This window comes from Penicillium verrucosum, assembly GCF_028828655.1.
Source record: "Penicillium verrucosum strain IBT 35672 chromosome Unknown utg000001l_segment0_segment0, whole genome shotgun sequence".
Lineage (NCBI taxonomy): Eukaryota > Fungi > Ascomycota > Eurotiomycetes > Eurotiales > Aspergillaceae > Penicillium > Penicillium verrucosum.
The window spans coordinates 7,105,648-7,119,265 of record NW_026643210.1 but is presented as its reverse complement, the minus strand read 5'-3'; the positions used below and the strand labels follow the sequence as shown (position 1 = coordinate 7,119,265).

Below are 13,618 nucleotides of genomic sequence, written 5' to 3'. Positions count from 1 at the left end.
GCCTACACAGGTATAGTCGAGGCGGACTATGTGCCCGGATTGCCTTTTCGGGCTTGGGCCACACGCTTGAACCCTGCACGGTTAAAAGCTAAATTCATCTTATATTGTATGTTGTAGAACAGAACTTACCAATATATTATGTAGTTGGGATAAAGTTATGGCTTCTAATACTACGATACGTCCTTCATGATACATTGTTCATAGGATTCGGTCTAAATATAAGCGTAGTTGCAGAGTAGTGGTTGAGGAGAAAGATTTTTATCTCATTCATATATACTCCATACGCGTCCTTTTGATAGTAACTAGGTAGCCTTAATTATCATTTCAATGCAGACCCACATTGACATTGGATTTAGGGATTGTACTACTCCGTATTCGGTTATCTTTTTGAGTTGACCCGTTTTGGCTTTAAATGCGGCGTCTTTTGGTGTGGCCCCGGGGTGTGGGGCGGCAATCTTGGTAACGAAGTGCCAAGTACTATCGTGCCGGCAGTGCTATCAAAATCAAAGGCTACTCGGGAACCTTTAGGACTGATCTGCAGATCTGCAGGGACATCAGATGGTATGAACGCAATCTGAAACCAAGGTAGGTCAGCCCCAACCCAATCAATAACACCAATTGAGATTATATAAACCGATTGGGGAACCTATCTACGTAGTTGCGTAATCACCATTCACAATATGTCTTTTTGTTAGTCTTTTTAGGAGTATGCAAAGGCGGCAAAAAGCATAAACTGAGGTCTTTTCCATGTACAATATATAACCCTGGAGCGGGGAGCAGTGACCAGCCGCAATTTGAGCTGGGTAAAAGGTTGTCAATGTGGTGCCAATTCTTGGTACTTTGGCACGACCAACCGTCCGGCGAAGGAGACATATCGCCTACAGAATTATACCCGGCAGACTAGACGAGTATACTGTTGCCTGGTAGTAAAGGGTACAGGCCATCACCGCAGTAGCCACTATCGGACACTAATGGATCACCAGCGCCTTTTCTCGATGGCGCACCACGCAAACCTTAACCGGAGTGGAAAGGCCTACAGTTCGACCGTTACCGCGGGTGGCGCCGTGCCCACGGGAAGGCGTTGGAACCCTTGGTGCGGGCTCTGTTGATGTTGTTGTTGCGGTTCTTGTTGCTGGTAGGAGTGTGTCCGCGGCCTAAGAATGCGGTTTTTCTTGTGCCTTTATTTTTCTCATTTACGTACATTCATTCGGGGTTGAAAAACAAAAAGCCCTCTGGATTTCTCTTTACAAAAGTGGTATATATGTACCTACCGTAGGAGCTTCACAAAGGAAATATAAGGACGTACTGTGATAGGCGAGACTGTATTGCACCTTGTAGTGAATTCCATACCTTGCAGCCTCGTTAAAGTTATGAACTGGAGCCATTCATAAATAATAGCTAGCTTAATAACGACAGTTATTACATTCGTTATTTCTAAAAGTTTTATAAACCGTAAACCATAATGTGAATAAGTGATCAACCTCGAAAGTAGATGACTAGGGCGTCTAGTAAAATAAGAACAAGATGAGATGATTAGCAGTGTACTTATCTTATAAATATGCTTGACCGAGTACTCCCCTCCAGTTAAAGCCTTTGTAGAATATCGAAGCGGTTGTCGCGATTCTATCGACCTAACGGAAACACCAGAATGTTTAACCAAGTATGATACCTACAAATATATAGAGGACTAACCAAGAACCGACGTTAAACCCTCACGGAAAATGGAAAACACTCTGAGAAGCTAGTTATTAGTCTTTCTCTCACTTTGGCCACTACTAGGATATATATTTAGTGAATGCTTTTTAAACTCTTTATATATAAATGCGGGAAACACCAGAGTATTGATCTCCGTTACCACACCATGCTTCAATATTATCGTGAATGCACCCTATATACTACCTAGATAGAATGCATCATACGCTTATCTAGAAATCAATAGCTTGATATGGCAAAGTTTCCGCAATTGCTGGTCTACTTCGGTACAGAGCCATTAGTAGGAGCTTTTCCATGTTAAACTTGCTGAAGGATCACCCGACTGGCTTCGTAAACCGATTATAAGTGAAGTGTCGTTCTAGTAAGCCTGACCGAATAAGTCCAATTAACATCTGGGTTTTAGACCATGCATACTTTGTGCGTATGAATGGAAAGTAATCGCAGTCTATAAGAATGTTGATACGGATCATTTTGTCATATCACCTTTTCCCGCTCAGCTGGCCATTCACACGGGTTTACAGCGGTTCCTTGAAGACGATGTGATCTATGATTGTGCATTGATCGTTGTATTGGAAAAGTAGACGAGCTCAGAACTGTGTACTCCGTATAGAAAACATCATTCGGTGCCTGAGGCTACAATATACACGTGATCTTGAAGTGTTTCAGTTCAATAGTTTTTTATAGCCAAGTTTTCACCTCAGAGGAGATTTCGCAAAAGGCATGGAGTGAAATGGTCAGATGATGCGCATACTATCTGCTGGCATCCAAATCGTTGTATTTCACCGTGGCAGTTAAGTTGGGCTACGACGTGAGACAGGACATTGAAGGTATTTGATACTTTCTTTACCACACAAATCTGGCGGGGAAGGATTGTACCCAGTACCCACCGTCATTTTCATGCAGCTGACCCCATGATGAGATAAGATGGAAATTCCAAAGCACCGGAATAAATAAAGTAGATGATTTGAAGAAAGAACATAATAATAAAGATATAATTCCCATCAAAGTCACATTATATTTAGGGATCTGGTAGTTCATTCTTATCTGGAGGTTTTTATTATCCCCGCGGTGATTACATACGTGTTTCCGCCCCTGCTTCTACAGGGCTCGTGGCCATCAGGAATCGGTAATCGATCAGCACAGCTTCCCCCGAAGCGGAACCTCTCTTCTCTCTTCAACTGCTTCCTTGATGGACAGGAGTTGAGTTACCATTAGCGTCTCTCCCCCCTCTCTCTCTGTGTGTGTGTTTGTGTGTCGAGTCTGCTCATTTTGACTCTCCAACTCCACTCCCCATTTCTTCATCTTCCCCTCCCCAAACCCACAGGGAGGTTCAGATTTCTCTATTTCTTCGTCATTCCCTCGAGATTGAAGGTATGATCTATTAAGGGCTCTGTCTTCTGGTTGAGAAGGTCCTTTGAACCCCCCCTGACCAGATCCTCTAAATCCGTCCGTCGCACCCATTCGGTGAAGGCGGCCTGCTTCACGGGTACACATCATCGGGACTGCTGGTGATGCAAGGGTATGAACCCGATTGCTAATACATTATCTATTCGCACAGCGCTAGATCGCTTCACTTTTCAATCGATTACCTCCCTATTTCCAGTCATTTATCAGTCGTGACGGTCGAACGTACCCCACTCAATCTGCGCGACCTGGTCTCTGTGTGTGGACTCCACGCTTGGCCTGCCGGTGTATCGGCCTGTTGCGCAACCTCTTCTGGGAACCCGATCTTTCGACCAACCCTTGTACCATAGACTGCTCCGTTACGGCATCTCGGAGACGAACGAAACGAATCCATTTTATGAATCATTTCCCTCGGCTATACACTCCATCATGTTTTGGCGCTTTGGGGGATATGCGAATATCTCCACCATCGATACCCTACTTGACAAACCCGATGTCACTCTCGAGGAACTCTTAGACGAGCCAGAAATAATTCAAGAACTGAAACAGCTTAATACGAAACTCATTGAATACCTGCGCGAGGACCATGTTTTGAAACGGCTTACGGACTATGTCACCGCACCGAGCTTGGTGAGTGACGACGAAGAGAACGATGAAGATGATACGAAGGACGCTTCGGAGAAGGACAAGGATGCTGCCGCGTCCGCCGAGAAGACGGACACAGACGAGGAGAAGGAAGGGGATCCGCTGAGGGATATTCTTGACCCGGAGGACCTAGACAAAGTTGAGAAGAACCGTCTGAAGCATGCTTATATCGCTTGTGAGATTCTCTCATCAGAGACCTGGTCCATCCTCGAATCTATGATGGCCAATGCTTCATACTTGCAAGACTTCTGGGGCTTCCTGCGACGATCCCCACCACTTGATTCATTGCAGGCAAGCTACTTCACAAAAGTAAACGAGACCTTGCTTGATAAAAAGACCGAGGAGATGCTGGAGTTCCTCAAGACGCTCGATGGGATTGTCCCGGCATTGTTGCAGCATGTTGATAACCCGATGGTCATGGATCTTCTCTTGAAAATTATCAGCCTCGAGAAAGCGGAGGGTGGACAGGGTACCGTCGACTGGCTCAAATCCCAGGATTTGATCCCCAACCTTCTGTGTTTCTTGTCGCCCGAACGCCCGGCATCAGTCCAAACCTCGGCAGGTGACTTCCTGAAAGCGATCATTACTATATCTGCAAACGCAAGCCCGAACGACCAGTCCTGTATTGGTCCTAACAGCTTGACGCGTCAGCTTGTCTCGACCCAGTGTGTACAGCAGCTCATCGATGCTATGCTCAAGGGCGGCAATCCCCTGACCGTGGGCGTGGGTATTGTCATTGAGGTAATTCGCAAGAACAATTCCGACTATGATCCGGAGTCCCTTGGTGGACCCGATACAATGCTCACCACTTACGACCCAATTTACCTCGGAACGTTGCTGCGTCTCTTCGCCAAACATATCCCCCAGTTCATGGCTCTCATTCAAAGTTCCCAGCACACTATTCATGATGGAAATAAGCTCAAGACTGTTGAGCGAGGAAAGTTGAACTCTGCGTGGGGTGGACAAATTGAGCCGCTTGGTTTCGACAGATTCAAGACGTGTGAATTGATGGCAGAGCTGCTTCATTGCAGTAATATGGGACTTTTGAATGAACCAGGCAGTGATGAGTACGTCAAGCAGAGAGATGAGGAGCGTGAGCGGTTGATCCGTGAAGGGGTTTTCGATCCACACCAAGACGAGCATTCTGGAGTTGATTGTAATGATACCACGGCCGATTTCGCAAACGATTCAGCCTTCGATTCCGGATCCCCGGAAGATATCAAGACTACAGAAATGCCACACGCGGGCGAAGAAGAAGGATTTGAGGATGTTGGTGCATCCGGTGTTTTAGTGGGCACAAAATCGAATGCCGACACAACGACTACTGCAGACTCGCAGCCAACAGACACAGCCAGCGAAATTCCTCCACCGGAGATCACAGCAGCAGAGGCGGTGTCTGAAGAAATCAAAAATCCATCCGAAAGTTCCACCGAACCCATTGACCCCTCGTCGCCTACTATTGGTCTCCCTGACCAAGTTGGCAGCATGAATCTTGAAAATGAAACACAAGGCGAGCAGCAAAAAACCGAACAGAACAACCAGGAGCCCGTGACTTCTGTCTCTCAAGATGTTCCAGCTCCTCTCTTCTCGAAGGAACAAGCATCGGAGTCAAACTCGGCCCCGGCCCCGGCCGACCAATCGGAAGAAGCATCCAGTGTTACTGCACAGGCCGAAGAAACAAGCATTTTGAACGACGGCGGCGATGAGGATTCGGCCGAACAATACATTCAACTCGACACTGACGGGCGACCTGTCGTCGGTGACTACTTGAAGATCCAGTTCGTGGAGAACAAAGTGGTCCCAACGATCCTGGTTAGTATTTCCTTTGAAAAACGGTGAACATCTATGCTAACCATTGATAGGGCTTCTTCTTCCGTTTCCCATGGAATAACTTCCTTCATAATGTTGTTTACGATGTGATCCAGCAAGTCTTCAATGGACCCATGGAGCGTGGCTACAACCGGGCACTCGCTGTCAATGTATTTGACACCGGTCGCATCACCACCGCGATTGTCGAAGGACAGAAGCGCAGTGATGAGACCCAGCGGACGAAGCAAATCCGCCTCGGATACATGGGACACCTTACTCTTGTTGCGGAGGAAGTCGTTAAATTCAGCGAGCGTCATCCGCCAGAGTTGCTGTCACGGTCCGTTATGGAGAGCGTGTTGAATCCTGACTGGATTGAATACGTCGAACAGACTTTGTCAGAGACTCGCGAGCGGGACAATGCCATTCTCGGCGGCGTTCGTCCCGATATGTCGGTTGGGTCTCGCCAGACTAGCCTTAACAATACCAACTCTGGCCAAGGATTCTCTAACTCCAATGCTCTGGCGGATGCAGGATTGAATGGAGGAATCGGTGGCTCAACCTTCCAGAGCTTCGATCTCGGCCAAGGAGGTGCTTCCGGCGGAGCATTTGGCGGAGGTGGCACCTCTCTTTTGAGTGGATTTGCCAGCTCAAGCGATGATGAGGACGAAGAAGTGGAGGAACAGGACGACAGAGACTCGGGCAATGCCGATCAAGGCGACTCTGACAATGTGGGTGACCTCTTCCCGATTGACATAACGGGGCACGATCCTTAAACGACACTGTGCATCCCCCATTATATTCCCCTTCTCGATTCTCCCTCTCTCTTCTGGTTTTTGATCTTTGTGGTTTTGACTCAAACTGATGTTATGCCTGTTGGCTGATGTTCACTGCCGACAACACCTTGAAAATCCCAGCCCAGAGAATCTTGTCATTTTTGTACTGAACTGGTTTCTTCTGCACTTTTTCTTTTCCTTTCACAGGCCATTGACCATGGAATGTATAGCCTATTTACTAACATGACTTTCTAATAGGTGTTGACAAGCTCAGCCAGTCAACCTATTCCTATCTTACCCCCGCCACCTGCTCCATTGAGCCTCGGTCCGTCCCGGGCACGCCGTCAGTTAGCCGCGCGCCTTGCCGCCCAAAAGCAACAACCATCAGAAAATGAAGAGGGCGATGGGGAAGACAGAGGGGCTGAAGGAAATGGGGACCGAGAGTCAGACTGGCCGAGCAACCCATTCGTAATTGCAGGGATCGATGATGATGCGGAGGGAGGCAGCTCCGCGTTCCCTAATAGTGACTTTGGTTCAGCCAATGCCAAACACTCCCCTACATTCCCAGAATCGGGATTCAGCCCTCCAGACTCACTGTCGACCAACTCATCTGAAGATGAAGGTGATGGCCACGCAGAATCCGTGAGGCGCCAGGTTCGTGTTCCTCTCGAAGTCGAGGATGACGACGACGATGAGATGGGGGAGATGGTCGGACCGAGTGGCATTGGCATGATGGACTCCGACGACGAGGACGAGGCTATCATAAATGAATCCCTTGGTTACTCCAACCTTTCGGGCCCCGGCCGATACAACAACATCCGCCGGTCCCGGGCTGTGAGCTCCCATTACGAAGATGAGCAAAACGACAGCAGTGATGGCGAAGACGATGGATTGGTGGAAATTGTGGTTCCTGGCCGCAAGTCCTCGACCTCAAACTAACGGATTCTTTTGCATTTGATTGCGTGGCCGTGACGGTGCATCCTGCCGGGAAAAACGGTGGAGGTTTTTACGTCGCCGTCGCGGCATGGCGTTTGTATATACACTTTCCATCGATGGAGTAGCCATGGGGTTCTGCATTTATAATCCTCAAGTTCTGCATGGAGAGATTTCTGGTCTGATGTTTTATTTGTGCCCTTGCATGTATCGCATGCTACCTTGCCTGGGATCGACTTACGAGTCCGTGGCTTTTGATTGTTGGCATTCGCCTGTGTACGATAGTTGAAGTCTGGAGAAGCGAATTGATTTAGTTGTCAGAAATCGGTAGCAAATCGGTAGCAAACCTGTACATATCTCATAGATCGTTCTTCTAAGATGCGTACAACGTTGTAAATAAGAACGTCGAATCTCACGGACTGGGAGAAAAAAAAGCGGGCCCCCACCATCCCGCATAAATTCTTTCCTCAGGACTTTGACCGATACAACCAAGTCCATTCATTCTTGGATAACAGTGTGGCAAACACTCGTACCTGTGAGAAAAATAACGATCAAATAGAATCCACGTGCTTCAAAAATGGCAGCCTCCTCCGAGTAAGTGCAAGTCTGGAGATACGTCATTCCCAGGTATTTGCAAGCCAGGAATGTTAAAAACATATCTAACACAAATGAAACAGACAAGTCGATTCAAGCCTAATAGGCCATACAGATCTACTGAACTGGTTTATTCAGCATGGTGGCAAGATTGACAAGAGCGTGCGCATCGCACAAGACCCCTCGCGCGGTGTGCACTTGCAAGTGAAAGCAGACTGGCCAGAAGCTATCCCGAAAGAGACCCGGGTGATCAACACTCCAATCGAGTCGTCAATGTCCTGGTACAATGCCATTGGCTACGAGTCACCACGGGGCTCATTCCCTAAACACGGTGTTGACCTCCCACGGACATGGATCGACCAGGTTGGCCCAGAGGAGACTTTTGCCTTCTTCCTCATGGGCCAGTATCTACGGGGTGTTGAGGGATTCTGGTATCCGTATCTTCGTACTCTGCCTCAGCCGGGTCAGTTGACCACCCCTTTGTTCTTTGGCGAGGAGGATGTAGATTGGATTCAGGGTACTGGCATCCCTGAGGCCGCCGTTGAGAGGATTAAGATATGGGAGGAGAAGTATGACTCGGGCTACCTTCAGTTGGGGGAAATTGAATACCCGGATTGTGAGCAGTATACGTGGTGAGTATGGGATTCTGTTATTCTGTCCCCTTTATCCAGCCCGAGGAAACATTATGCTGATCTGTATGCAGGGAGCTGTATCTCTGGGCTTCGACTATCATCACCTCTCGAGCATTCTCGGCAAAGGTTCTATCTGGGGCGGTTCAGCCTGATGATCTTCCAGAGGATGGAGTCTCCGCGCTGCTTCCACTTATTGACCTTCCAAACCATCGACCAATGGCAAAGGTTGAGTGGCGAGCGGGTGATAAGGATATTGGCCTTCTCGTGCTTGAAGATCACTCAGCAGGCCAGGAAATTTCCAACAATTATGGCCCTCGTAATAATGAACAATGTACGTATCGGGTTTGCTATGGCATGATGTCAGATCCATTCAAACGTCTGAATCACCACAAAGACTGACTATAACATAGTGTTGATAAACTATGGATTCTGCATTGCCGGCAACCCAACCGATTATCGAATTGTTCATCTGGGTGTGAAGCCCGACAGCCCGCTCGGCGAAGCCAAGGCTCGCCAGCTAGAACTGTTCCCTCAGGTTGCCAAGAATATCGAGGACCACTACTACATCTTCAATCCCTTTTATCCACTACTGGCTCCCGAAACAAAGATGGAGCACTCGATCTTCTCACCGGCACTGTTCAACGCGTTGACTGTCATGGAATCCAACACACGGGAGCGCAAGTTGCTTGAGGTAACCGAGGGCTCTATTCGAATTCCCCGGGATATGGAAACAGCCATAGTATCTATGCTGCTCTCGCTCAGATTAGCTTTGAGCTCATGGCACATGCCACAAACCTGAAAGCCAGTGCGGAGCATCTGCCTTTGCAACCAACTACCCTGAACCAGACACACTCCCAGATCTACCGCAATGGACTGATAACATTAGATCAGGCTGCGTTGGTTATCGCTACTTGGACTATCACACGCGGCAGGGAACACAAGCGTGGTGAAAGTTGGGAAGATACCAAGGTCCTCCTATATGAACTAATGGCACGCGTCCCGGCCGGTCTTCTCACAGAAGATGTCATGTCCCGGATCCGAGTGCGTATCCTGGAGCGTCCGTCACTCATCACCAAAAATGGTGAACTGTTCAGATTAGGCGAGCTTTTCAGCCTTCTCCCGGCTGAAATGCAGGAGCCAGCTCAGACATGCTTCCAGCACGCCCTGGGAGTGGTGAGCCAGGCCGTCCCGAGTGTATCCACCGATCCACAGACTATGTTTGCAACGGTTATTTGCTTGCTAGTTGCAACATATAATTCGCCAGAGGCACGACAAAGTTTGTCATCGCGTCTCAACCGATGGTTTACTTTCCTGCTTGAGCAATACCCTCTGCCTTCTGACACTTCCAGATCTATTGCAACTGGCGTGGATGAAGCTAACGAAACACTTCGTCAATTCCAAGAATATACTAAGGCAGAGCAACCAAGTTCATGGGCGCCCGGTGATGGAGTTAATTGGCTTACCGAGGATAGTGGGTGGTTGGACTCAGAGTGGCTCCAATGGGCATGGACAGTGGCAGGCTCGGAAATGGTGATGATTCCTCTTGAGCCATTTGAGATCCTCAAGATGGAGGGATCACTGTCTATGTTGAAGCAGGCATGTCTCTATGTACCACAAGAGTAATTAAAGAGAAAATAGACATAGAAATGAAAGAGTCGTTTATAGTCTAGCCTGCTTGCTTTGTGTTCAGTTCACCTTGGCCCTCATCAGTTGAAGATGAAACAACTTGAGGGGGAAAAGAAAGAAATATATCCATGGGAATTCACCTAAAATGAAATTCGAACATATGCTTAAAGCGGCCATGTCTTTATGTATACATATCACGTGATACCTCATTCTTGAGGTTGTCATGACCCAATCAAGGAACTTACTCAGCAATCTAATCACGTGAAACACTACCACCCAATCATATCGAGCCCAAAGGCGGATCATTCAGCAAGCGCAGGAATTGCCGTGAGCTCCACGACTCCCTTCCCTCCTTCTCCACGACCCTTTGACCCTCACCACGCATTGTCACCCCCGCCGTCATCATGATATCCAGAGCGGCGGCTCCCTCCACCTCCTCCCTCTCCCACCTCTCGACCCGCTCCCTCCGCGCCCAGGGGGCGGCCGCCCGCTCCTTCGCATCTGTGTCGGAGGCGCCTCCCGTGAAGCACTATGGTGGACTTAAGGACCAAGATCGGATCTTCACCAACCTTTACGGACACCATGGAGCGGACTTGAAGTCATCAATGAAATATGGTGACTGGTACCGGACCAAGGATATGATTTTGAAGGGTGATGATTGGGTGGGTTGTCGCACAATTGACGAGCTGGGGAATTACCAATTGCTAATGCCATGAACAGCTCATCTCAGAGATCAAGGCATCTGGCCTCCGTGGCCGTGGTGGTGCTGGTTTCCCTTCAGGATTGAAATACGTAAGTGGTTTACACGCAATTCCGACGAACATGAATGTTTGGGGGATACCCGGGCTGACCCGCTACTCGACAGTCGTTCATGAACTTCAAGGATTGGGACAAGGACCCCCGCCCCCGTTATCTGGTTGTCAACGCAGATGAGGGTGAGCCCGGTACTTGCAAGGACCGAGAGATCATGCGCAAGGACCCCCAGAAGCTGATCGAGGGTTGCGTGGTGGTGGGTCGTGCTATGAACGCCAACGCCGCCTACATCTACATCCGCGGCGAGTTCTACCACGAAGCTACTGTTCTCCAGAACGCTATCAACGAGGCCTACGCGGCTGGCCTGATCGGTAAGAACGCCTGCGGTTCCGGATATGACTTCGACGTGTACATTCACCGAGGAATGGGCGCCTACATTTGTGGTGAGGAGACCTCGCTCATTGAGTCCATTGAGGGCAAGGCCGGCAAGCCCCGTCTCAAGCCTCCCTTCCCCGCCGCAGTCGGTCTGTTCGGTTGCCCCAGCACAGTCACCAACGTCGAGACCGTTGCTGTCACACCGACCATCATGCGCCGTGGTGCCAACTGGTTCTCTTCCTTCGGTCGTGAGCGTAACGCCGGTACCAAGCTTTTCTGTATCTCCGGTCACGTCAACAACCCCGTCACAGTCGAGGAGGAGATGTCCATCTCGCTGCGCGAGCTGATCGAGAAACACTGTGGAGGTGTCCGCGGTGGTTGGGACAACCTGCTCGCCGTTATCCCCGGTGGCTCGTCTACTCCCGTCATCCCCAAGTCCGTTGCCGACAACCAACTCATGGACTTCGACGCCCTCAAGGACTCCCAGACCGGTCTGGGCACAGCTGCCGTCGTCGTCATGGACAAGTCCACAGATATCGTCCGCGCCATCTCCCGCCTGTCTTCCTTCTACAAGCACGAGTCTTGCGGTCAGTGCACCCCCTGCCGTGAGGGCAGCAAATGGACCATGCAGATGATGCAGCGTCTTGAGACCGGAAATGCCCGCGAGCGCGAAATCGACATGCTCCAGGAGCTTACCAAGCAGGTCGAGGGTCACACGATCTGTGCTCTGGGTGAGGCCTTCGCCTGGCCTATCCAGGGTCTGATCCGCCACTTCCGTCCCGAGTTGGAGGCCCGTATCCGCCAGTACGAGAAGGAGCTTGGCACTGCCCCCTACGCCGGTGGCTGGCACCCCAACAGCCGTGCTGAGGGCAAGCTGATCTCCCCTGGCATGTAAACGCATCTTTCACCTTTTCTTTTTCCATTTACAACCCTTTTTCTCCCATTGTTGTCCCCTCAAAAAGAAGCAGGAACAGGTCCGGGATGATTTTCACATCTAGACCTCTTTTATATCTCCCTCTCCCTGGCCGGTAATGTCTTTTGTTTCTTGTTTGCCTGGTCCGGCCGGGGAGGGTGGTGTTTCTCTTTTCTTTACTCTGCTCGATCCCCTCGTGTTTCTCTATCGCGCCTAGGTTTCCCTTTATTGTACAGTCGGTAGCAAATTTGATGCATTTGATGTCTTCATTCGTGCTATGTAGCATATTCCCATTTTCTCCATTTCCATCAAGTTAATCCCGTACTCATAATAGACAATCGAATGCAGTAAAAACAAAGTCTGACGCCTCGGAATAGCAGAACCATCGTCTCCCCCGTCTCTTGCTTCACTGGTTTGGGCGAGTATCAGTTCCTCCAGTGACACCAGCATCAGCAAAGCGACATCAACATTAGTATCCTTCTGTTCCCTCCCATCATCCTTTCCCTCAACCTGGATCTCAGCGGCTCTCACCTCCTTCTCCACCTTCTTCCGTTCGATCTTGAGCAACCTCTTCTGTCTCCAACCCATCCCATAAATATTCTCAACCCAAAGCAATACCATTCCAACATCCATGACCAAACCCAGAAGAACAAAACACCATCCCCACCCCATGCCACTCAACATCTGACTAATGACAGCAGCCCCAACAGCACCAAGACAGCAGCGAACAAAGTTGCATGCCGACGCAGCTGTGGCGGGCTTGCCTGGGAACAGGTCGACAAGAAGGGTGTTGAGGCAGTTCAGGGATGCAACGAAACGGAAGCCTATGATGGACTGCAGTACTAACGGGACAGCTAAGTGTACTTCTTTGCTGTAGGACCCAGCCATATGGGATGAACGCCGCAACGCCGATGGCCATTGCTGGGAATACCGTTTGCAGGCGAGTGCGCTCGATTGGAAAATTGCGCAAGTCGTCTCCTTTCTTCCGGTCTACTGGGAATCTGAATTCTTGGGCTGTCCGCTTGTAATTGTAGTCACTTCCTTCTGGAATCTGTTGGAGCTCCATGGTGAATAAGGTATAGCAAGCGGGATAAAATAAATACGAGAGATATGGGGGGAAAGGAGAGAAGTAGCAAAGTATAGCTACGCTTTCCCTCTGCACAACCCTTGGCGACTGCGTAACTTCAACTTCCCTAAGATTAAAGGTAGATATTCTGAAAGCCTACACCAGATAACAGGACAGAATGAATTGGTTCAAATAGTAGTTTTTCAGCAATAGGGTAGAGTACAATACAGGTCATGGGAACCATTTGAGATCATTTGGGGGACAGAACACAGGGGAAAAAGTGAAAAAAAAAGAGGCAAAACAAAAGAAAAAAGATCAGAGGTGCTTGGGCTTTGGATAGTTATTGCCCGCTAATTCCACAATGAACATATGCAAACTGAAA

General features: G+C 49.2%; 6 protein-coding genes across 6 annotated transcripts; 3 read left to right on the top strand and 3 right to left on the bottom strand.

Moving 5' to 3' along the window:
* Positions 1–1,047: 1,047 nt before the first annotated feature.
* Positions 1,048–1,385, bottom strand: N7516_002634 (uncharacterized protein; the record flags this gene model as incomplete). Its single annotated transcript, XM_057215354.1, has 2 exons — positions 1,048–1,154; positions 1,307–1,385. The coding sequence occupies 2 exons, from the start codon at positions 1,383–1,385 to the stop codon at positions 1,048–1,050; spliced, it is 186 nt and encodes a 61-aa protein (XP_057077237.1).
* A 1,931-nt stretch (positions 1,386–3,316) lies between these two features.
* N7516_002633 (uncharacterized protein) lies at positions 3,317–3,511 on the bottom strand (the record flags this gene model as incomplete). Its single annotated transcript, XM_057215353.1, has 1 exon — positions 3,317–3,511. One exon carries the CDS (start codon positions 3,509–3,511, stop codon positions 3,317–3,319), a length of 195 nt encoding a protein of 64 aa, XP_057077236.1.
* Positions 3,512–3,546: 35 nt separating this feature from the next.
* On the top strand, positions 3,547–7,283 carry N7516_002632 (SAPS family protein; the record flags this gene model as incomplete). The annotated part of the gene is made up of 3 exons (XM_057215352.1): positions 3,547–5,574; positions 5,625–6,299; positions 6,603–7,283. The coding sequence occupies 3 exons, from the start codon at positions 3,547–3,549 to the stop codon at positions 7,281–7,283; spliced, it is 3,384 nt and encodes a 1,127-aa protein (XP_057077235.1).
* Positions 7,284–7,854: 571 nt separating this feature from the next.
* Positions 7,855–10,126, top strand: N7516_002631 (SET domain protein; the record flags this gene model as incomplete). The annotated part of the gene is made up of 5 exons (XM_057215351.1): positions 7,855–7,871; positions 7,955–8,503; positions 8,575–8,834; positions 8,914–9,194; positions 9,266–10,126. 5 exons carry the CDS (start codon positions 7,855–7,857, stop codon positions 10,124–10,126), a joined length of 1,968 nt encoding a protein of 655 aa, XP_057077234.1.
* Positions 10,127–10,533: 407 nt separating this feature from the next.
* On the top strand, positions 10,534–12,152 carry N7516_002630 (NADH-quinone oxidoreductase subunit NuoF; the record flags this gene model as incomplete). The annotated part of the gene is made up of 3 exons (XM_057215350.1): positions 10,534–10,791; positions 10,850–10,921; positions 10,995–12,152. The coding sequence occupies 3 exons, from the start codon at positions 10,534–10,536 to the stop codon at positions 12,150–12,152; spliced, it is 1,488 nt and encodes a 495-aa protein (XP_057077233.1).
* Positions 12,153–12,395: 243 nt separating this feature from the next.
* Positions 12,396–13,236, bottom strand: N7516_002629 (putative MFS transporter; the record flags this gene model as incomplete). Its single annotated transcript, XM_057215349.1, has 2 exons — positions 12,396–12,994; positions 13,035–13,236. The coding sequence occupies 2 exons, from the start codon at positions 13,234–13,236 to the stop codon at positions 12,396–12,398; spliced, it is 801 nt and encodes a 266-aa protein (XP_057077232.1).
* Positions 13,237–13,618: the final 382 nt, after the last annotated feature.